The sequence below is a fragment of the Podarcis liolepis genome (assembly GCF_965112155.1).
Source record: "Podarcis liolepis genome assembly, chromosome: 12".
In the NCBI taxonomy this organism is placed as follows: Eukaryota; Metazoa; Chordata; class Lepidosauria; order Squamata; family Lacertidae; genus Podarcis; species Podarcis liolepis.
Genome location: NC_139563.1, coordinates 58905677 through 58930148, shown reverse-complemented (window position 1 = coordinate 58930148; position 24472 = coordinate 58905677). Strand labels below are relative to the sequence as shown.

At 42.9% G+C, this 24472-nt stretch overlaps 1 protein-coding gene across 1 annotated transcript in view; it reads right to left on the bottom strand.

The window, feature by feature from the left end:
* Positions 1–24472, bottom strand: part of CNTNAP2 (contactin associated protein 2) — a 1020100-nt gene that overhangs the window by 480008 nt on the left and 515620 nt on the right. Inside the window, exons 5-8 of the mRNA XM_083468764.1 lie at positions 16680–16889; positions 14268–14452; positions 12725–12868; positions 9009–9273 (exon numbers count right to left, since the gene is read on the bottom strand). Coding sequence (XP_083324890.1) covers positions 9009–9273; positions 12725–12868; positions 14268–14452; positions 16680–16889 — 804 coding nt within the window. The remainder of the gene's footprint in view (positions 1–9008; positions 9274–12724; positions 12869–14267; positions 14453–16679; positions 16890–24472) is intronic.

The window sequence follows — 24472 nt, the reverse complement described above, 5'->3', positions numbered from 1 at the left end:
CAAATATATGGCAATTGTCTTCTATTGGAGGGGCATGAAAGCATAGGGAAGAACCACAGCTTAATGGCAAAGAACATTGTATGCATGCAAAAGGTCCCTGCTTAAATCCCCAGTTTTCAAAATAGGATCTGGCAACAGAGATCTGTGCCTAAGATTCTGGAGAGCTACTGCAGCCCTGGGCTAGATGAACAAATAGCCTGATCTGGAGAAGCCATGTTTTTATGCACACCATTTCACACCAAACATGAACAAGTTGTGATCCCCAGGTTGAACGCAGACCACAGTGTGAAGAAGACAGAGAAGTGCTATTGGGTGACAGGGAGAAGGTGGAACTGCTCAACACCTACTTTGCCTTGGTCTTCACCCCAAAGTGATGCCCAGCCTGGTGATAAGAGAATAAATGATGTAAAGAGGGAGCTGCAGCCCAAGATAGGAAAAGAGGTGGTAAGGAAACAGCTGCTTTAAATGAATTCGAATCTCCAGGGCCAGATGAGTTGCATCCAAGGGGACTAAAGGAACTTGTGGATGTAATCTCAGAGCCTCTGTCTATAATCTTTGTGAATTCTTGGGGAACAGGTGAGGCCCCTGCAGACTGGAGGTGGACAAATGTTGTCCCCATCTTAAAAAGGGAAGAAAAGGAAGACCCAGGTAACTACAAACCACTGAGCTTGACTTCGATACCAGGGAAGGTCCTTAAACAGATAATTCAGAAAAGGATGCTCTGATTACTAAGACCCAGAATGGGTTTCTCAAAAATAAGTAGTGCTAGATGAATCTGATTTCTCTTTTTGATGGAATTACATGCTTGGTGGATCAAGTGGGGTGCTCCAGGGTTCTGGAATGGGGCCCATTGTTGTTCAACGTCTTTATAAAAAAATCCAATGCTATTCTAGGCTGCATCAACAGAAGTCTAGTGTCCAGATCAAGGGAAGCAATAGTACCACTCTATTGTGTCTTAGCTAGACCACACTTGGAATACTGTGTCCAATTCTGGGCACCACAATTTAAGATAGATATTGACAAGCTGGAATGTGTGCAGAGGAGGGAAACCAAGATGATCCAGGGTCTGGAATCTAAGCCTTACAAGGAGCTCCTGAAGGAGCTGGGTATGTTTAGCCTGGAAAAGAGGAGGCTGAAAGGAGATATGATAGCTATTTTCAAATTATCTTAAGGGCTTGTTTTCTCCTGCTCTGGGGGAGTGAATCTAATGGCTTCAGGTTACAAGAAAGGAGATTACAACAAAACATAAGGGAAAACCTCCTGACAGTAAAAGCAGTTCAACAGTTGAACGGTTTCCCTCAGGAGGTTGTGGACTCTCCTTTCTTAGGGGTTTTTAAGCAGAGGTTGGATGGCCACTGGATGGATGCTTTAGCTGCATAGCAGGGAGTTGTATTAGATACACCTTGGGGTCCCTTCCAACTCTATGGTTCTATGATTCCATTAATAAAAGTGCATTAGAAGTAAATTTTCAGCATTATGTAGCCACAATTTTACAAATATAGGACTGATTTAAGAAGTCTCTTTTGGAGCTGTTCATCAGTTCCATCAATATTCCATTATTATGGGAATTGATGGAATTTAAAGGGCAAAGTTAACAGCAGTCTACACAAATGCAAACAACCTTCAAAGAGCTTTTTTTTTTAAAAAAATCAACAACACAATTATCATTTCAATGTGCTACACTTTTGTTCCTGTAATAGAAGCTGGTTCACAAATAATCCCAATTTCACCATTTAATTCAGGCTATGCAGCTTCTTTATTTTTAACAAAGTCATTGCTTTTGCAAGTTACTTAACCACTTGTGACACCTATGGTTCTAATTCACCTTTCTAAGAATATAGTCACAGATACAATATTGTCCTGGTAACAACTATACCCAAACAACCCCTATTCACCATTACTGTAGTAGCTTAACATATACCCAACAAAATTCAGGATTTTTTATGGACTTGCAGTGCATTGAAAGTCACAACTAAAGGAAGCTACAAAGGAAGTGGGGATGGAGATGTGGACTGCTTGAGAAGTTCACCTCATTTGCACATCACATAAAACTATAGTTTAAAATGAACTATGGTTTAATATGAACGAACATTGTGCTGGTTGACTCTTCTCTTGCTCCTGTTACACATTAAATGAGCAGAGTTTAGCTTGCTGTGTTGTCTGAACCCAGGCTCATAGTTTCTCTCCAAACAAATCAGGGAGGATACCTTCCTAGCATATTGCCAAGCACTCAAAAAGGACAGATATAGCAGTCATGGGAGACTTCAGCTACCCAGATATGTGTGGGAACTCAAGCTTTGCCAAGAATGTAAGGTCCAACCAATTCCTTAACTGCCTTGCTGACAATTTCATTTCCCAGAAAGTGGAAGAAGCAGCAAGAGGGTCATTTCTCTTGGATCTCACCAACAGGTTGCTGTTGTTTAGTTTAGTCGTGTCTGACTCTTCATGACCCCATGGACCAGAGCACGCCAGGCACTCCTGTCTTCCACTGCCTCTCACAGTTTGGTCAAACTCATGTTCGTAGCTTCGAGAACCCTGTCCAACCATCTCATCCTCTGTCGTCCCCTTCTCCTTAAGCCCTCAACATCAGGGCACAACATCAGGGTCTTTTCCAGGGAGTCTTCTCTTCTCATGAGCTGGCCAAAGTATTGGATCCTCAGCTTCACGATCTGTCCTTCCCGTGACCACTGATTTCCTTCAGAATGGATAGGTTTGATCTTCTTGCAGTCCATGGGACCCTCAACAGTCTCCTCCAGCACCATAATTCAAAAGCATCAATTCTTCAGCGATCAGCCTTCTTTATGGTCCAGCTCTCACTTCCATACATCACTACTTTTATGGTCCAACTCTCACTTCCATGCATTACTACTGGGAAAACCATAGCTTTAACTATACGGACCTTTGTTGGCAAGGTGATGTCTCTGCTTTTTAAGATGCTGTCTAGGTTTGTCATTGCTTTTCTCCCAAGAAGCAGGTGTCTTTTAATTTCGTGACAGCAGTCACCAACAGATAGAAGCTGAATTCTCAACTTTTGTGTGTGAGGGAAGCAGGCCAGACACGTCCCCATAAATTTAGCCTCCCAACTAGGCTGCCTCTTAATAATGCAAGTGAAAATGTTTTCCACCCATTTCCATTAGATAATATAGCTTGAGCAGTACCGTGAATTTTTAGTCTTTCAATTCAATTATCTTAAATTTGTGGTCTTAAATGCAAATGAGTGGCATCCAATGAAATGTGGAGAAGAAGAAGAAGAAGAAGAAGAAGAAGAAGAAGAAGAAGAAGAAGAAGAAGAAGAAGAAGGGAGGAAGAGTTTGGACTTGATATCCTGCCTTTCACTCCCCTTAAGGGGTCTCAACGCGGCTAACATTCTCCTTTCCCTTCCTCCCCCACAACAAACACTCTGTGAGGTGAGTGGGGCTGAGAGACTTCACAGAAGTGTGACTGGCCCAAGGTCACCCAGCAGCTGCTTGTGGAGGAGCAGAGACGCGAACCTGGTTCCCCAGATTACAAGTCCACTGCTCTTAACCGCTACCCCACACTGGCTCTTGAGGCATGGGAAGCACTAAGAAACGCACAGTAGGCGGAAAGCAGATTTATCTACTGTAAATCAAAGTGACAAAGATGCCGCATCCCAAGTTTAAATAAGTTAATGATTAACAGCATAAACTAGAATGAGACTTTCACTAAGGGAAGATGAGGTTTGAAAGGCTTCAAGCATAAGAAATAAATTTAATAGTGGGAGGTTTTAGAAGTAATAATAATAATAATAATAATAATAATAATAATAATAATAATTTATTTGTACCCCGCCCATCTGGCTGGGTTTCCCTAGCCACTCTGGGCGGCTTCCAACAAAGATGAAAGATACACTAAAATGTCACATATTGAAAACTTCCCTGAACAGGGCTGCCTTCAGATGTCTTCTGAATGTCAGGTAGTTGTTTATCGCTTTGACATCTGATGGGAGGCCGTTCCACAGGGCAGGCACCACCACCAAGAAGGCCCTCTGCCTGGTTCCCTGTAACTTGGCCTCTCGCAGTGAGGGAACCGCCAGAAGGCCCTCGGAGCTGGACCTCAGTGTCCGGGCAGAATGATGGGGAAGGAGACACTCCTCCAGATATACTGGACCGAGGCCGTTTAGGGCTTTAAAGGTCAGCACCAACACTTTGAATTGTGCTCGGAAACGTACTGGGAGCCAATGTAGGTCTTTCAAGACCGGTGTTATATGGTCTCGGCGGCCGCTCCCAGTCACCAGTCTAGCTGCTGCATTCTGGATTAGTTGTAGTTTCCGGGTCACCTTCAAAGGTAGCCCCACGTAGAGTGCATTGCAGTAGTCCAAGCGGGAGATAACCAGAGCATGCACCACTCTGGCGAGACAGTCCGCGGGCAGGTAGGGTCTCAGCCTGCGTACCAGGGGGAGCTGGTAAACAGCTGCCCTGGATACAGATTTGACCTGTGCCTCCATGGACAGCTGTGAGTCCAAAATGACTCCCAGGCTGCGCACCTGGTCCTTCAGGGGCACAGTTACCCCATTCAGGACCAGGGAATCCTCCACATCTGCCCGCCTCCTGTCCCCCAAAAACAGTACTTCTGTCTTGTCAGGATTCAACCTCAACCTGTTAGCCGCCATCCATCCTCCAACCGCTTCCAGACACTCACACAGGACCTTCACCGCCTTCACTGGTTCTGATTTAAAAGAGAGGTAGAGCTGGGTATCATCCGCATACTGATGAACACCCAGCCCAAACCTCCTGATGATCTCTCCCAGTGGCTGCATGTAAATGTTGAAAAGCATGAGGGAGAGGACAGAACCCTGAGGCACCCCACAAGTGAGAGCCCAGGGGTCTGAACACTCATCCCCCACCACCACTTTCTGAACACGGCCCAGGAGGAAGGAGTGGAACCACTGTATGACAGTGCCCCCAGCTCTCAGCCCCTCAAGATGGTCCAGAAGGATGTTATGATCGATGGTATCAAACGCCGCTGAGAGAGCCAGCAGAACTAGGAAACAACTCTCACCTTTGTCCCTAGCCCGCCGGAGATCATCAACCAGTGCGACCAAGGCAGTTTCAGTCCCATGATGAGGCCTGAATCCCGACTGGAAGGGATCCAAATGGTCCACTTCTTCCAGGTGTGCCTGGAGTTGTTCAGCAACCACTCGCTCAATCACCTTGCCCAAGAATGGAAGATTTGAGACTGGGCGATAATTGGCCATCGTGGCCACATCTAAAGATGGTTTTTTAAGAAGCGGTTTAATAACCGCCTCTTTCAGCGGGTCTGGGAAGGCTCCCTCACAGAGTTGGAAAAACAAATCTGGTAAGCTGCGAAGGACTAAAGCGCAATGTCTCATCCTTGGGATTTACACTCTGTTTTAGCAAACCCTCAGAATATTCACTATGGCCTGTGAGAATTCCTTTTCAATAAGAAAACTGAACAGGACGGTTATTTGCATTTTTATTCCTCCCTCCCTCCAAGGAGCTCAGTGTGGTCCACGCAGTGCTCTTCCTTTATCCTCATCCATGATGGAGGAGACAGAGATGACGGGAACTCCCAGGCCAGCCACAGGAGGAGCTTTTCAAGTGCACCCTACTCTTTGTATGTGTAGATTTTTTTATTAGGGTAATTCTGGGGAAATGCTAAAAAAAAAAATCAGTGCATTGAAACAGTCACAAAATACCTCACACAAATCAATACAGATGAAGGGGCCCACAGGCTTGGTCTCCCTTTTTTCTGACTTTAACACTGCAAAGGAGCTTGGAGAAGCTTCCAAACATGGGACCTCTGGGACACTAGGCAAAGGCAGTTTTAAGAATAGCAGGAACCGACTGCATGTAATTCCCCATATAATCATATGTACAAAGGGGCGTTGTATGTACAACCCCCCCAAAACAACAACAACAACAAACCATGTCCATGTTGGAACTCTGGGAATTGTCGCTTTATGAGGAGAATGGGGGCTCATAACAACTCAACAACGACTCTGTGTCCCCCCCCCCACCTCTTTTTTTAATAATAAAAAAAGAACAAGTATATAAACTATTGCCACAGCGGTAAATAACAAACAGCTTGTCCCATCGAAATCACAGCCACCTGTCCTGCTAGACAACTCTAAAAGGTCACACCACATTTTCCTGTGCCTGTTAAGTGGGTTTCTACCACCACCTGAACAATTTATACATTCAGTAAATCATTACCATGTGTTATATAAAGAACACAGAGATAGCCAGAAGCTGGAAAACTGGCATTGGGCTGAGCATTGATTCTTGGTGTAACAGAGTGTGGTCTGAGAATTGGCTGAGAAACTAGCATGTCAGGTCAGAGCAGCAAAGGCAAACTCTGCCCTCTCTCAAAGGCTCTGGCAAGCTAAGAATATGTCAGCTACTGTACTTCACATCTTCCATGGACACCATAGACAGGATAGTTTGATGAGAAACATTTTGCACGTCTTCTGGAAGATGCATGGGCTTGGACTCTAATAAAAAATTCAAAATTGCATAGCCTCTCCCAATTAGAAAACATTCCAGTTATTAATCAGAATTAATTTTGATTAAATTAAGGGCTTGCTCATGCCCTTATTTTACCAATTTATTTTAATTTTTACGTACCCCTGTCACAAGAAAAGTATGTATTGTTTCAACAGGAAGAAATGTAATTACTGAATGTATTTTTAAAATAATGACTTCATGTTTAAGATCTTGGGCATAAAACATTAAATTGCTAAAACATCTTTGGTGGAGTTCAGCATCTCCTTCCCATATGAGAAAGCACCTACTCTCACATGGGGAAGGGACAGTGGGTGGTATTCAGTGAGGTTTTACACAGGATGGACCTGGGGATATTAATAGACCTAAATTAGTGGTGCTCATAAATTTCAGTGGGCCTACTCTGAGTAGAAGTTACCACCCAATTTTCTTTCTGGTAACAGGCTCCTCGTGTGTCAGAAGGTGCTACTATCAAGGGACCCACGATGAGGTCGAGTAGCTGCCATGCCAAATAAAAGCTTTAAAACTGCCCCTGTGTTTGAGCAGCACACTAGTTTGTGCTGACCCCACTTCTTAGTTCACAACTGTTCTGCTCTATTTGAGGTTTAAAAATCACGGGACTCCTATCTGCTTTGCATGTGTCCATTCAAACAATCCTCCAGTAAGTGAAAATATAAGACATAATATTAATGTAAAGGAATCGCATGCACCACTGTCTTCCTGATGAAAATGTTATCAGCATTAGACTCTTGCCATTCTGCAAACAACAATGATGGGCAAAGGAGTGGGAAATTCTTTAGCTGAGAATGGGATTCTTCCGCAGATAAAAGCATTCCTCCTTACAGTGGCACCTCGGGTTAAGAATTTAATTCATTCCGGAGGTCCGTTCTTAACCTGAAGCACCACTTTAGCTAATGGGGCCTCCCACTGCTGTCATGCGGCCGCTGCAGGATTTCTGTTCTCATCCTGAAGCAAAGTTCTTAACCCAAGGTATTATTTCTGGGTTAGCGGAGACTGTAACCTGAAGCATCTGTAACCCGAGGTACCACTGTATTGTCCTTCCCCCAAGTGGCTTTGAAGTGAATAAGCTGTGTACAACAATATTATCTCTGCACTCAAAATACACCTAGAACAGGAAGGGCGATGGTGATGAATGAGGCGAGAGAGAGAGAGAGAGAGAGAGAGAGAGAGAGAGAGATGTCATTTTCACTTTAAACACTCCCATCAGGGAAAAGGGTGGGGCAAATAAACAAATAAATAATACCAAGCTGTTAGTAAAATGAGCACCCCGCTGCCCAAGTCACCCGCTTCCCTGCACCGAGGTCCTTCACCCTCACAGCCAGCAGTGATCCCATTGAAGTGGGACTAAAAAGTGCTTCCCTATGGATGGTCACATTGGCCAAGACAACTCATGATGCCGTCTCTCAAGCTCCTGGCAAATAACAGCTACCAAGATGAGAAATGTATAAAGCAGGCACAGGCAAACTCAGCACTCCAGATGTTTTGGAACTACAACTCCCATCATCCCTAGCTAACAGGACCAGTGGTCAGTGATGATGGGAATTGTAGTCTCAAAACATCTGGAGGGCCGAGTTTGCCTATGCCTGGTATAAAGCATATCAAAAGATCTGATACTCCCAGCACCAAACTTAAACTGATCTTGCGGTGATCTACAGGTAAAACTGCTATCCCATTCTGCTGAACTAACAGAGGAAAGAAATGCTATGTTTTCTTTTTAAGCAGTTTCATAGTCCTTGGCGAGCTGGTGAGCGATCTCTACTCTTCCTCTGCTCCATTATATTGTTGTTTATTGTATTTAGAAAATGTTAAATAAAATGTCTCCTGTTGTTCCTTCTCTCACACTGTGGTCTTCCCTAATGTCAAAATTTACAATGTAAGCTCCATGGAGCAGCTGTCTGCTTAGCATTTGGTTCTGTTACTCTATAAGGCGCTATGTACATCAATATTGCATTATAAATACATTAATAATGGCAACAATTGCTGTTGCCCTGAAGCTTCTCACTTCAGAATAACATATAAAGCACACAAACTCACACGCCCCTCTAGGGCCAGGGAGGAATCAATTTCGATCTCTCCTCTTCTGTGCTGCACTGCACAGTTTCTGATACAGGATACTAAATTCAGGTAACATATGAATTCCAATTTTAGTAAATAATGCATCCACTTCAGAATTCTCCTGGCAGTTTCCTTCCAACTGTGATAGCACTGAGGCCTTTGCGACCAGCTACCGTATTTTTCCGTGTATAAGACACGGGGTTTTTCCTTTTAAAAAAATGTCAAAAACTAGGGGGTGTTTTATACACGGGGCCATCTCCCCCTATTTTCTTAAATCAGAGTCCCCCAAAATAGGGTGTGTCTTATACATGGGGGTGTCTTATAGACAAAAAAAACCCAAAACCACACGATAATTCAAATGCAAAATCCACATGGAGAAATAGCTCCAAATTGCAAAAGCAAAATGACTGGACTTTAAGAAAACCAGTATCTAGAGTTTATGGAGCTCACCTGAAGATATGTCTATTTGACTTTTCTTGACTCCAGTGACATTGATATGGACACTGACTTTGCCTTCTATCAGGTCAATCTCTATGGTGCCCAGTCCTTCAGCAAAATAGCTGAACAGCAGAAGTCCATTGGGATTCCAAGTCCGAAATTGAAAGCTGACTGAAAACATGTCCTGATTTGGACGACCCGGCACTTCCAGGAAACTGGTAGCATTGAAAAAGACGGGCACTGTATGGGGCTCCACGCATGAGAAGCTTAAATTCCCCTATTAAAAACAAAAACAGAAGCAAAAACAGTAACACACATACACCAAAAACAAAAACAACATATTTCTAAAAAAAACCCAGTTTTTAGAGACCTTAAAATTTCCTCCTGAATCCAGTAAAACAATGTTCAGAAGTGAGCGTGTTGATCTACTGAGGGATGTATGAAAGTTACTGAACATCCTGGAGAAATGTATAAACTCTGCTCACTTCCCACAGGATTCCTTGTGCGCAAGAAATCTAAACTTGCTCCTAATTTCAAAATTTAGTAACAACCTTGGAGTGCAAAGTAAAATAACATATCCTGCATGTGTGTGTGTGCTTGGCAATTTGAAGAGCTCAGAGTGCTACACATGCAGTATTTATTTGCAATCTTTGCAACAGTCCTGTACGTAAGGGTGGGGAACTTCTGACCTGTGGCTAATTTGGCCGACCAGGACCTTCCCATTTGGCCCACAAGGACGTTCTCCCAAAACCATACCCACTGGCCCAATCCCTGATGCCACATGTGATGTCAGGTGTGGAACAAGTAGCGGTGCGCATAGATCCTGCATCTGGAAAGCAAAATTGAACTCCCCACACATCAAATGATGCACAGAGAGGTCAATCTTGCTTGATTCTGGGGCGCAAGCTAGTTCCCTAAGGGCAGCTGGCAGGCATGCTCAACTGCTGCACAATGCACAATGCAAGAGTGAACTCTGCGCATCAGCTGTTGTGTGGGGAGTCCAGTCCTGCTTGGTCATTCCCACCTCCATGGGCCAACTTTGAGGAGCAGATGGGATCAACCATCAGTCACCTGACACAGTGGCAGAGTTAGCTGCATGGAAGCCCGGAGCGGCAGCCACACCGTGCACCGGGGGGGGGGGGAGAGAGAGCTGTGCGGGGGGTGGGGCAAGCCCCCCACAATGTGCCTTTTTGTCACCCCCCTCAGGGATGACACCTGGGACAGACTGCCCCCACCGCCCCCCCTCTATGCCCCTGACCTGAAACCATTATGATGTCAGAAGATTGGCAGGTAGGTAGTCCCACAAAGCCATAATGTTGCCTACCCCTGTTCCCCCCTCCCCAATGTGCATGGACGAGGACCAATGTAGGCTGAAAGCAGTAGGAGTCAGTAGGAGCCCACATCTAGTTAGCATTTCTACGATGATCCAGAAAATTCCACAAATATACCCAACATTAATAAGCATAGCCCCCTGAATCCTCTCCTTTTATTTTATCATTCCCAGCCCATTCCTTGCCCTCTGTAGCATAGCTGCCTCTTGCCTTAATTTTGCTTCTTTCCTCTGCCCTGTCCCTCATGGTCCTCCTTCCTCTTACAGAAAATTGGAAAAATTAATATGAGCAGAAAATCTGTCGACACTATTGGATCTACGCATGCCTTTTTCAAAGTTATAAGCCAGGTACCCATGATAAGGTACAGAGAAATGTGGAAAGGAAATGAAATTTATTCCCATTTTACAAACAATGAAATAATGGAAGGGTTTTTTTATTTTTTATTTTAAAAAGAAGATCCCTCAGGGCTGACCTGCCCGCTTCATTCTTTATGCAAAAAGGTGTCTGGACGTTTTTGAAGGAGTGTGCTCTTGCTCAGTTAAAAAAAAAACCTGTGGTGAAAGTGGAGAGGAATAGTCATGGATGGAGTACAGGCATGCATTATGAAGTTCTAGGAAAACTGTTCACACATATTCATCCCTGAGTTTAGTGTTGCAGCTAATGCTGCGGACGTTGTGGCCAAAGATGCAACGCCATGAGCAGGTCATGTCATTCTTTTTAATACATGGTGATGGGTTAGAGGAAGCATCTCCATGCGCTCTCTTCTGGACATAGCATGCATTTGGACAGGGTGCCCATGCGTCTTCCTTCATAGGAGACACTCCTCTATTTGAAGGCATCCTATATCTGGAGGGCTGTCTTGGCCAAATCCAGTTTAAAGATAAAGCATCATTTGAGTGGCGGGAGGAACCTTGATGTTGCCCATCTGAACATCAAGACTGAATGGGAGCACAGGTTGCATGGTCACAGTCTTCCAGACTATGGTGAGCCTTATGGCAGTTGTTTCTAAATTTGTATCTATATATATTTATCAGCATATGCAAATTGTATGTGGAGCTGTGGTGAGGCCTACATGGCCATCCTATATTTAGAGCCACAAAAAATGCAGCATTTCTTTTCAGATTCTTCAAAGAATGCATATCATCGTAATCTTTTTTTAATGCTAAACTAATCCCATGGGGCAATAACAGCAACAAAGAGAGCGAGAGGGGAGAAATGAAAATCTATGCTGATTTAATTAGAAGAAAATTGATCTTGTTTTCCTAGAGGTAAGGCAATGGAAGTAACTCAGCTTGAAACAAAGGAGATGGCAATTTTTATAGCCTCTCTTTGCACTGGATATCAAGTGAGCCCTCAAATTATACCAGCTCACAATAGTTTCTTGCTGAAGCACTCATGCATTACTAACACTGCTTATACAGGTCTTGCTGTGGAGTTAAATAAGAAGAAAATGAAATACCATCAGCAACAGGGAGAAATTGTATTCTACATCCATTTCCATGGTCTTAGCACCTAATGGAGAATGGAGTCACTTGCTCTAGGTTATTAACCTTTTAAGAGCAGATCTGCAGCAAATGGCATTATGTCATAATCCCTATACAGAAGCTGCCTCGCAACTCCGGACATAGCGGTCAACCACCTCCAGGGGAGTTTAGAGGAAGATACGAACATTGCCAGAGGCGGATTTAGGGCAGTGTGACTGGTTCTGCCCTACTGGGCACCAAGCCTAGGGGGTGCTGTGGGGCGACACAACTATGACATAGTGAATTGAGCAGAACGGAGGGCAAGAGGCGTCAGGAACAAATTTTGGGCTTGCACAAGGTGCCACTGAAATTTGAAAGACCAAAATCGGCCCCTGACATTGCCCAATGTGGCATGAGAGCAACCATGCAGCTGGTAAAAGGTAGCAGGTAAAATTGGTGCCCATAATAGGCAACTAGGAGAAGAATGCTGGTTAAGGGTCATTATGTAAATAGCTTAAAAGTGCCCCTCAAAAAAGATGTTAGTTCCTAAACTCAGATACCAGACTGAAATTTGGAATAACATCTCAAAATATTGGCCAATGGGGGGGGGATTATGTGTTGCTTGTTTCCTTTTGCCTAAGCTTCTTAAAAGCACAAAAAAGTTATTAGAAATGGCTTTTTCCACTGTGTGCCTTAACAGCATTCATTCAGGCCACTAGAAAATTCCCTGCACGATAGGAAGACATTTCAAGGGTCTAGTTTGTATTTAAAGGAATGAATGGAATTTGCTTTTAAAGCAGCTCACAGTCCTTCACTTCTGCACTGAGTTATTTCAAGAAATCTGGCAGTAATACAAAGGGAGCTGTAAATTCGTACAAAAATATAAATAAACTGCTGTGTTTCAATTTAGATGATCACAAAATGATGTACTCACCACATTAGAAGGCTCCAATTTCTTCCTCCTGGCCATATCTGTGATATTATTGGTATTATATATTATGCTCTCCATGCAACCTTTGAAATTCTTTCTACTGTTTGAACTTGGTTTCCCAGAAAATGGCATGCCACCAAACGTGATCTTTGAAAAGAAGCATGAAACATTTCAAAATAGAGTGACAATCCATTAACTCTTGCATTTTATTAACAAGTTTAGTTTTAAACACAGAACCACAGGTAATGTTAAGTGACACAAACCTGTGCAGAATTGATTTTATTATTATCTGCTGCCCATATTTGTGAAGACTTAACTAGATGAATCAACAACAAGCCTATGAACATATTATTTGATCTAGTGATGGTCCATGAGCTGCGATGTGGAGTTCTCTTGCCTACAGCAAGCAACTGCAGCAGCTCCACCAATTTCTTGATCAGCAGAGTGATACAACTGGGAGCCACCAGGGTGGGTTATTGTGCAAAGCTTTACATATCCTATCCATTCCTATAATTTCCATTGGAAATAGACTGGAACCAAGCTCAGATATTATCTAAATATTCTAGGTAAAGTTGACTAGAGAATCTAAACGTCTAAAAGGTTGGGCACATTCAACACACTATTTAGAATATGGAGGCACTTTTTTTTTTTTTTTTTTGCTTGAGGGTCACATTCATTCTGGGAAGCAACCCAATAGTGGGTGTAGCCAAACTCCTGCACGTGTGTGTGTGTGTGTGTGTGTGTGTGTGCGCACACACACACACACACACACACACACACACACACCACCCCTCCCTACTCAGCCAAAGATCAACTTGATGACTGGGGAGGGTGCATTTGTAAGCTTTCCCATTCACCTCAGTACTATATCTTCTGCAGCAAAAAACTCTTGGAGGTCTTGGGTGGGGCAGTAAATATGCCTGGTGGTATATTAGACCCCTAGGCCAGGAATTAGCCACCCCTGATTTAGAAGGATGAACAAACTCAATACAATGCGTGACATTCTAATTGTATTCTAATTCCAAAATAAAAAATGTAAGTGGATTGTCAAACTTAAGGCCTGGAGCCTTATTGGGCTTTCTGGGGCCAGAAGCTATTACTTTACAACGGTGTGGTAGGCAGACAGGGTTTCAAAGGGTACCCAAATAATCTTTGCCCAAGAAGGGGTATGCTGGTTAGATTGAACTCTCAAAAGGGGTATGTGAATATTCTATACACGGCCTTACTAGCCTTACTATTGCGCTCCTAAGCTACCTTCCTTTCCCTTTCCATTAGGAGCACAACCATCAAGGACTTCTGGGGAAGGGGAGCAAAGTGCCCTAGAGCAGGAGAGAGCACCAGGGGGAAATGGAAGGCAATGTCAAAGGCTCAGTTATGGAATCAGGGTGCCAGCCTGTAGAATCCCCCGACAGGAATATGTCGGCTTACAGGATGGAGGCAGGCAGCATGTTAGGAGGTTTGGAGAACCATTTTCAAAGCATTTGAATGAATACTGATGGGCGTCATTTGTTTATTTGTACGGAGAGTAAGGGATGTAATTGTTTACCTCATAGTCCAAATCCAGGTAATCAAATTCCCCATTGATCCGGAAATGCTGGAGATGCCTATCAAGCGTGAGGTTGATGTTCCTCCCATGACGCTCTATCACTACAGAATGCCAGTGGTGGTCATCCAAGAGGCTACCTGTTGTCACAGACGTATGGCCATAAATTGACCCATATTGGTTGCTACCTGAGAGGAAGAAGAGGGCAGGAAATATTGAATACCTCAAATGTAAGGCCATGTAGTGAGTTGTCATGCCACTGTTGCTGCTATGCCACTATAATAAAATGCCCCGACATTCACAAATACTATATTCTTTGTAAGGTAGCATTTTTTCTAGTTACAGGTAGGCAGCTGTGTTGGTCTGCTGTAGTTGAAACAAAACAAACAAACAAACAAACCCCCCTTCCAGTAGCACCTTAGATCATATAATGAACCACTTGGGATGTGACTAAGGGAACACAAAAGTCTGAATAAACGAACAGTCTGAATAAGCTCTAAAAGAGAAATAGCCCATATGGTGCCCACTAGGTGCTGAATTGCAACGCCTGTGGGCAACACTGGCTAGGGCTGGTGGGAGTCCAACAACATATTGAGGACACCATGTTGGCCAGTCCAGCTCTAAAGAAGTGTGGCTAAAAAGCAGTAACTGTAGTGCTTATGACAAAGTAACAGATAAGATCACAGCAAATACTGAGTACTTTTCATGCAGAGTGTGGTGAAACACTAGATTCAATAAATGGAAGGTCTGTAGGTCAGTGGTAGAGCATATGTTTTGCATACAAGATCATAAAAACATGAGAACATCTGCTTAGTATTTTGGAACGTGGTGTCTGTTTGTCGACCTTCTGAGATAGCACAGAATTCTCCCACAGCCTGTAAGAGCTTGAGAACTGCCTTGATGGATCCAGCATTCTGCTTCTCTCAGTAGCCAAGCAAACACTCCTGGAAGCTCCCAATAAGAGCATGCCACTAAGCGCTATGGCTTCCCCCAGGGCCTGCAAAGGTGTACTGCCTCTGGACATGGAGATTCTTCCATCTGGCTATCATGGCTAAGAGCCACAGAGAGCTCTGTCCCCAATAGGAATCCTTGAGTTTTTCAAGTTATGCTGTTATCAGGCAAGAGCTAGCCACTGAAGTCAAGCAATGAAAGATTTTCAACTGCAATAAAGAACAACATAGCAGTAAATCAAGCCTGAGACATGTGGCACAGTCACCTTCTGAATTTTTTCATGTTTTGACTGCAATTTGATCCAAGTGTTGTGTTAAAGGATTCTTGGTTTCTAATTTCTCTTCCCAGTAGAACCTTCTGAACCCCATTTCTGACCTGAGAGTATATATTCTCACCTCAGCTAAGCACATATGTAAGAGATGTCATTTATAATCCTGATAACTACCTGACTGAACTAAGAAAATATATGGGAAAGGAAATGGAAATGAGGAGAATTCGTCAGAAACTGTGCAGGGTAAAGCTATGCTATTCTCATTTGCATGAAGCAAAAATGGCTGATCTTTATGCCAAGAGAAGGGGGAAAAAAGGTGTACTAGACAATGAGAGACAAGAACAGGGAAGACTCAAGTTTACCCCCCCCCCCCCGTCATGAGGTGCCAGATTGTTTCAGACCGTAATGTATAAACCTGGATACAGAGCTGGTTCCAGAGTGTTCAGTCCCAGCTCAGCTCTGTGGATTCACACGGAATGGCCCTGGGCAAGACATTCTCTTGAAGCTTTGGTTCCCCACTTGCGTATGGAAATAATGTTACTTGACTGGAAGGCAGGCATATGAGTGTAAATGAGACAAAGAGGGAGAGAAACTCTCCATTCACAGGACAAAAACAATTACAATCTGAAGATTATTGTGCCAGAATTATGCAAGAGCTCATTTAAGGCATCTCATCCACATCATGTCTTTATCATTCATACCCTTCCCATCTGGTGTTAGCCACTAGGCCACATATTCTCCCTACAGAACCCTTCCTTGCATAACAAGGGCATTGTTTCTGTTGATCCCAGTTCATAGGACAGTTCAGAGAGTCAGGACTCAAGTCTTGTGATATGAAGGAGAATCCATGACAAAAACATGGCCAGGGACAGAGAGCCAGAGTCCGAGATGAAGTCTATCGATAGTCCACAGGATGCACCTTTTTTCTGGTGTCAGAGTTTTGATGGTCTTGGGAGGAGAAGGGTCAGCACAAAATACTAAAGCTTTGGAAACCAATCCATATTCATTCCAAATGTATAAGAGGCTGCACTGCTACCAGCAACCGATTTCAACTCTTCTTTCAGAGAAGCATGGGAAACATAATACAAAGATGAATAAAAGGATAAAGCCCAGTGCTGTATATGTCAATCAAATTAATGCAAAGCTAATTAATATGCATTTTTAAAACAAAAAACCAAGACCCTGAATCCTACCTAAATTTAAATTAAGCACCAGTTTGGCTTTTTTCAGTTCCAAGGTGATATAGTCTCCTTGCTGGCCTTCCCCATGGAAGATTACACCTTCACTTTCCGAGGTTTTAAATTTCAAAGCGATCACATCTTTCAACGTTTTCAGTGTTTTCTTCTTGTGACCAAATCTGTACGGTAATACAACGTGGCCATCAAAATTGATAACATCAGCCCCTAAAGGGAAAAGATAAATAAAATGGTTTCTGAGCAGTTATGCATTACTGAGGCCATCTAAAACAAAGGCACATATATTTGGAGCATGCAATAAATGTAACACGTATCCTGAAACCATTTTTGCCCAGCTATAAGTTACTAAAATAATGTGAAAAGGAACATTATCTCAATATATTATTTAATGTTAGGTTTTCTTCTTTCTTACTAACAGGTGAGCATGGTTGGTTTTTTTAACAGTACATTCTCAAACAATAATATGGTTTCCTTAGCTTCAACATAACATTCCACCTGTGGCCCTCACTTGCTGGTTCCAGCCCTAGACTGCTTGCAGAAAAATACACAGAGACTAACCACTGGCCAGCACATCCCTAAAATCCCCCAGGAAGGTTACAGCGCAATCAGACTGTGTTCTGCAACCCATCAGCAGGCCGGATGACCTTTGGATAAATGTTCCTCCAACCTATAGGTCTAGTTTAAGTAACGACCACTGTGAGAAGACCTCCAAAAAGCAACTACCTGTGTGAATGCTCCATGTCATAAATTTTAAAAGATTATTCACCTTTGCAACACCTGGGCTATGTTTGCATGTCATGGGTACACAGTAGATGATGATGATGATGATGATAAATTGGGTATAGTGGAAGGCATGGGTGATTAACCCTTTTGGGGCTGAGTGCCAGAATTAGAGTTTGTAAATCCTAGATTATACTTATATATAATAAATAATGAGTGAGGTTTTCTTACGTCAAATGATTCTTAAAATCTGTGTATTACTTATTTATCAAATTATAATCCCCCCTTAAAAAAGAGCTGAGGGCAGAGAAGAATTTCTCTAAAATGTAGCATTTATAGTTCTTATGTCATTGGCTTATCTGCACTCAAGTTGCTATCATTTTAAATATTCCAAGTCTTTAAAATGTCCTTTCTCAAAACCTCCCAAACATTTACATGCCACATTTCAAGTCTTTGGAGTGTAGTAATTCTCAGTAATTCTTAAATCATTTCTTCAAGGGATGTCAGCTATCGTGATTATTATTATTGCCATATTGCAAATGGGGACCATGGAGTGACATTTTCAGAATTATTAGCTGAGGTTAAACTTGAACCCAGAACATAACGACTCATTGGCCACTTTTAGCTACTACACCATAACAATTTGCAGGGTCTGAATATCTCTGGGATGGCGATGACTGCCCTGCCTTTATTTCCCGAATGAGTTCAGAGTTTGAGCCTTTATGTAGTCGCATAAATAAAACATGAATCCAGCAATAAAATATATCCACCCATAGTTTCAGGGCCATACAGCAAAGTCCAAGGATATGTTGAAGTCCACTGCATGCAGCCTGCTTCACAGCAAGCAAAAAGAAAGAAGGAGAAAAGCTTGCAGTGATAAACCCCTTGCAAGAAACAGTCCTTGTCTGGAAAGAGCAGCCAACACTATCAATCCACACATCATCTTATGAATTATACATTCGAGTGTAGGAATTAGTTCATAAATAAATGCAAAACTCAAATTAGCCACTTGTAACATACGGCATGTAGTCGAATCAAAACAGGGCACAGGGGACTTTTTCAATTTGTCTCACAAAATAACCAACATCCCAGCGTTCATTAAAAACCTTGGAAAAGACAATAAACCCAGCAGAAAAGGTCACCATGCTGGAGACGCAACAAAGCCTCCTTGTAAACCCATATTTCTTGTTTCTAAACTCATAACCACCAGGAGACATAACAGATCCCCTTTTAAATCTAATGATACCCACATTTCCTCTGAGAACAACCCCATTTTCTAATTGTTTGGGGAAGCCACTGCAGAATCTGGCTGCAGCAATCACTCCAAGGGGAAGTAACATTTGGTACTTTCAGTGTTTTCAAAAGGCGAAACTCTGGTCTGCTTTACACTTGCTCATGCATCCATATACACAAAGGGCAATTGCACAGCACTGGGCACTGTATGTGAGTAGTCTAACAACCTGATCACGTGAGGCTTTCTTGCCTGATCAGAGTGTTGCTTGGTGTGGAAATCCCATGCGACCAGTTCCTCCACGTTCCTCAGAATAGCAGGGTTGTACCATATGGAAGCAGTTCTTGTTGTTATGCACTCAATAAATGGGGTATTTAGATTTTTGCATATTGTTTTGATTAAAACATTTTTTCGGTAGTGTTGCTGCACAAATTTTGGCTAAAGAAAGCGCATAGTAAATTTGGGGGTCTCGCCCTAAGCAAAATATATTGAAGATTTCAATGGAAATGTAGTGTTTCTATGAGGCTAGTGAAAATTCGCAATTGATTCTGTGCATCCCAGATTTCACCAAGAGTGAAATTAAAAGTGAACCCAGAAGGGTTCACTTGGAGCAAAACATGCAAGACACTTTGGACGAAGACCAAATGATCTTGATAAGGTTAATGAAGATGCTCTAGGTTCCTCCTCCTAACAGTTCAAAACTGCATTTTCTGGGTATCCTGAGAGCACAGTCTTTCTTCAAGAATGGACATGTTATGCACTTGTAATAATAGCAATATAAACAAAAGTGCTTTTTCTACTCTCCAGAGATTGTCTCGCATGTTTGTGGAGGCCATAATCTTGAGCATGTAATAAAATGTGCTCTTCAAACTGAACTCCCTTGCCTGCATCCTCTCACAGCTGGCTTCCTCATTATGGCACCCCCACAGCCACTGAATTACCATTCCCTTTGAGTCATGCAGCAGTCGTATTTTAGCATCTGGGGGCTGATCTAAAGTCAATTGAAGTCAATAGGAATCCATCCACAGGCTTCAGCACACTTTGAATTAAGCCCTAAAGGGAGATCTTCCAAAGGCATGTTGAAAGGGAATGTTTAACCTCATAAGCAAATGCATTTGGTGCACTGGCCCTTGTAGCATTTAGCTGAAAAGAGAACTATAGGCATCCTGCAGTTACATCTTAACAATTTTCCATTCCTCTACTAACCACAAGCTATGCAACTGCTGGTCCCTTTCACCTTTAAAACTACAAACCACTTCAATAACCATCAAAAAGAGGGACGGCAAGGGAAAACATCTCTCTCAAAGGTCTTCCTGACCACATACAGCTTCAATTTTGAGACTGTTATATGGTGAGCAGATGGCAATCTTCCTTCCTCAGATCCCATTCTCATGTTTCAGGGCCAGTTCACTTGGGAGGCCTGGCTGCGCACCTTGAGGTTTGCTCAGTCAGAGCAGCCCTGTTCAAGTTGCTAGGTTTTTACAAACTGAAGCAGCTATGTAGATATCCCCTGCATTGAGGCTGTGATCCACACAAACTGTGGTTCTGAAAGGGTGCTGCAACAGGTGGCATTTGACTGCTAAAAATAAAATAAAATAAAATAAAATGGGGCAGTGGTTGCTGTAGTCCTTAAATGTTAAAGGAGGCCGGGAAGAGAACTGGCACCATTTGGTTTGTTGTGTGCCAAGGCCCCCATGACGGACAAGAGTATTTTGGTTTACAAGAGTATTTTGTGAGCGGTTAGGCTTAGGCCAGCAGTTCTCAACCTGTGTGTCCCCAGATGTTGTTGGACTACAACTCCCATCATCCCTGAGCTGTGGCCTTGCTAGCTAGGGGTGATGGGAGTTGTAGTTCAACAACATCTGGGGACCCACAGGTTGAGAAAGACTGGCTTATGCATTGGGCAAAGCCAGGCTATATCACGACTCCCGCCCGTCTGCAGGGAGTCCATCTAAGGGTAAACCACCAACAGGGATTACATCAAATAGTAATCCTGAGGGGTCCACGTTGGGGTTGTGACATGACTTCTGTCTGGGCATTGGACAGAATCCACACTCCCGGATCCCTTTAACAGGATACCTTACTGCTTCTGAACTGCTAGGTTGGCAGAAGTTGGGACAGAGCAATGGGAGCTCACCCCATCGCGGGGTGAACTGCCAACCTTCTGATCAGCAAGCCCAAGAGGCTCAGTGGTTTAGACCACAACACCACCCACTCCCCTTAACTAAGATGGGGCAGGCAGAGGCTACAACCTCCCCTCCATCCAAACAAAGGCTTACCCAATGCCTAACCTCACAAAGTTGTGACAATTGCTACCAGGTAGGTGAAAACCAAATTGCTGGTGCCAATTTCCCAAGTGGGGGAAATTCCTATCCAGCCACAACAATATGTCAGCTGACCGTTGTCCTTAGCGAGGTCATATCAGAGCAAAGCATGGATAAAGGGTGGGTGGGTTGGGAGATCCAGTGCAAAAGGTGAGAGAGAAGGTCCCGTCTGGCTACCACAGTTAAATCTCCCGCAGCCACGTCCCCTCACAGCGCTGATTGTTCAGCGGGGCCACACTGGGCCTGGCTCCACCCAGTGTCGGCAACATGGTTGGGACAACACAGAATGGGCCGCCAACTCCCCACTCCCCCGGCCAGATCACTGCCAAGTCCTGGCTGCCTGGCCGCAACGCCGCCCACCGGGAAAGGTGAGTGGACCTCTTGCACCAGTAGTTTTCCCTCCATTGGTTTTTTTATGGGTATTTAACCTTAAACAACATGGACCCTTGTTCAACCCGGGCTCTGTCTGTTTCTGCCATCAGAAGTAAACAGTCATCTAAAATCCAGCACTAAAGGAGAGGAATTGCTGTGGAATAGTCCCACACCTTTGATACCCCATCCACCGACATGCTTCAGATGGGGAGTCTAAGGATCATCTCAATGAACAGGTAGGTATCTATGTGAGAACACACTCTTTAAGATCTTATGTGTGCAGACTAAACATTAGAAGCATTTCCTGCTGTGCTCTGTTGTGGCCTTTTTTATCTATTGTGGCTGCAGTCTATTTGGACTTTATACAGTTTGCGCATTGCAGACTATAGTACCTAAATTCTATTTTTTAAAAAAACCCCAGATCTCAGTTTTCTCAAATAACACTATTCTGGCATCTCAGAGACAACCCCTCTGTATTTGGAAGAGGACTTTTGCTGCTGGGAGGGTGAGTTTAGACCCAAGCCATGCTTAACTGGTTAGTAAGTCCAGAATAACTCCCCAGTTTAAAAAGACGAACAAATTGTTGAAAAAATAATTCAGGGGGAAAGCCTCCTGTTATAAAAATAGAATATATTTTTGCATTCCTGGGGAACTCTTACATGGATTCCTTGATAATGTGTAACTAATGGCCGCTTACCTTGTCTGCTGTAGCAGACTGTTCAAACAATTAAGTCAATTAGAAAGAGATGGAAGCTATTGTCCAATAAAAACAAAATTGATCCATTTTCACATGCAAAACTGATTTTGTAGGCAAATCCTATCTTAGAAATCGGGGGGAAAAGATGGTAATGTGGAAAAATTAGGTGGAAGTAGGTGTATTGACTCTGGAACAATTGATAGATGAGGAATATGAATTCTATACAGTGGTACCTCGGGTTAAGAACTTAATTCGTTCTGGAGGTCCATACTTAACCTGAAACTGTTCTTAACCTGAAGCACCACTTTAGCTAATGGGGCCTCCTGCTGCTGCCGCGCTGCCGGAACACGATTTCTGTTCTCATCCTGAAGCAAAATTCTTAACCCGAGGTACGATTTCTGGGTTAGCGGAGTCTGTAACCTGAAGCGTATGTAACCTAAGGTACCACTGTACTTATACTGTTCTAAAAGATCAATATCATCTATCAGATGCAGCCCAATGGCAATATCTGCAGTCACAGAATCTGGTAACGGCCCTGTTTGGCCCGGCAGCTTTTTCCGCTTCTGAGACGCCTGAGATACTGTATCTCCCATTAATCTCCCATTAATCAATGGGTCAATCACACGACAGCACTTGCAATGTATGAACAGATTTTGTTTGGATAAATATATTGACATTTGGAATGAGTTTATACAGAATATAGTAGGTTATTAATAATCATACACATATTAGGGCAATAATATTACATATATATCTATATAGTAATGTATGGAAATGCAACTGACTATATTTAGTGTATTAATTTATATCCTTTTTATTGTAATTGTAATTTTTTTGCACTTCCCCCTTCATTCATTTTCTCTTTTTTCACATTATTTCTTATAACTGAAACTATCTTAATAAAATATCAATTGAAAATAATAGTAATAAATAGGGTGGTCTGTATTCTTGGTTGACCCAGTAAAATAATCAGCCTACACATGTGTTGGTTGATTCAGGATTCATACCCAATGCCTATGCCAAAGCCTGTTGACATCTGTCGTCCTGTGTTTATAGCAATTTTACCATTTTTGGGCCCTGCCGCCCATGGCTTCCCTGTCCCAGGGGACTGCAATTTAATTTAAGTTTACTGTTTTCAAGCCCAAGAACTGAAATGGAGTAGATATAAAAATGTGGAATAAAGAAAGTATATTTTTTATACGAGTTGCTAGGGTGGACTTCTAAACTTGCCATTATCCCAAAGTCTTAACAGCATGTTTAGAGAGTCCGCAGATGGTTAAAGGGTAAAATAGTTCTATCTGCAGAAAGACTGAAGCCTGATCTGTATCAGAAGAGGTTCAGTTTTTCAGACAACACTGTTTTATACTGCAGACGTATTCAAAATCACTGGTACGTATATAAATTTTGAACTTCATTTTTAATATTACATGACCAGAGATGATGCAACATTATACATGGTCATAAATGAAACAATAGAGCAAGTGTAATAATAGCCCCAGTTAAACTGTGGACATGATTTCCTTAACCACAACCTCACATGAAATCTACATAGTGCCACCCTGAAGATCCCGGGCCCCTGGGAGATTAGACTGGCCTCGACCAGAGCCAGGGCCTTTTCGGCTGTGGCCCCAGCCTGGTGGAACGCTCTCCCACAAGAGACCAGGACGTCCTTCTGCAGGGCCTGTAAGATGGAGCCGTTCTGCCAGGCCTTTGGTCAGGGTTCAGTCTGACTCATTTTCTCTTTGTATAAGAACAAGCACGAAGGAGGTTTCCCAGCCCACTCACAGGTCCTTATAGTATCAGCTGAAACAGTTGGTTCTGGCAAGTATTAACTGTTTTCCATTTTAACCTGAGGATTGTCATTTGTTCAGTTTTAACTTTAACTTATTTGAATTAATTTTGGGGTGCATTTTAATTGATTGATTACTTGTTTTTATGCATATTGTATTATTTATATGCTGTTTGTCACTCTGAGGCCAGCTCCGGCCGGGGAGGGAAGGGTACAAATAAATTATTATTATTATTATTATTATTATTATTATTATTATTATTATTATTATCTCTCTGTCTTCCTTCAAATCTCTCAAAACCCTGCAAGTGGCTTTTAAGGCAGGGAGTGTGGATTCCAGGCAGCAGATCTGCACCAATATCTTGTATTCAACATTCCACCTCTGTCTGCTTCATGTTCTCTTTGTATCGGATCTTTGTAACGGAAAGGACCTTCAGAAAGTACAAATTTATTTAAGAAAACACATGCTAGTAAAATAACATTTCCATGAACCCTGACTGATGGGAGTATCTGTTGCCTGCTTTTCCCCAACACACACACACATTTGAGGCACATTTAAGTTACAAAATCAACCCAAACGAGGAGTTTTTAAAGGGGATCTGAAAGTATACACTGATTCCCACCTCCATCACAAAAGTTTTATTTTAATATATCCCT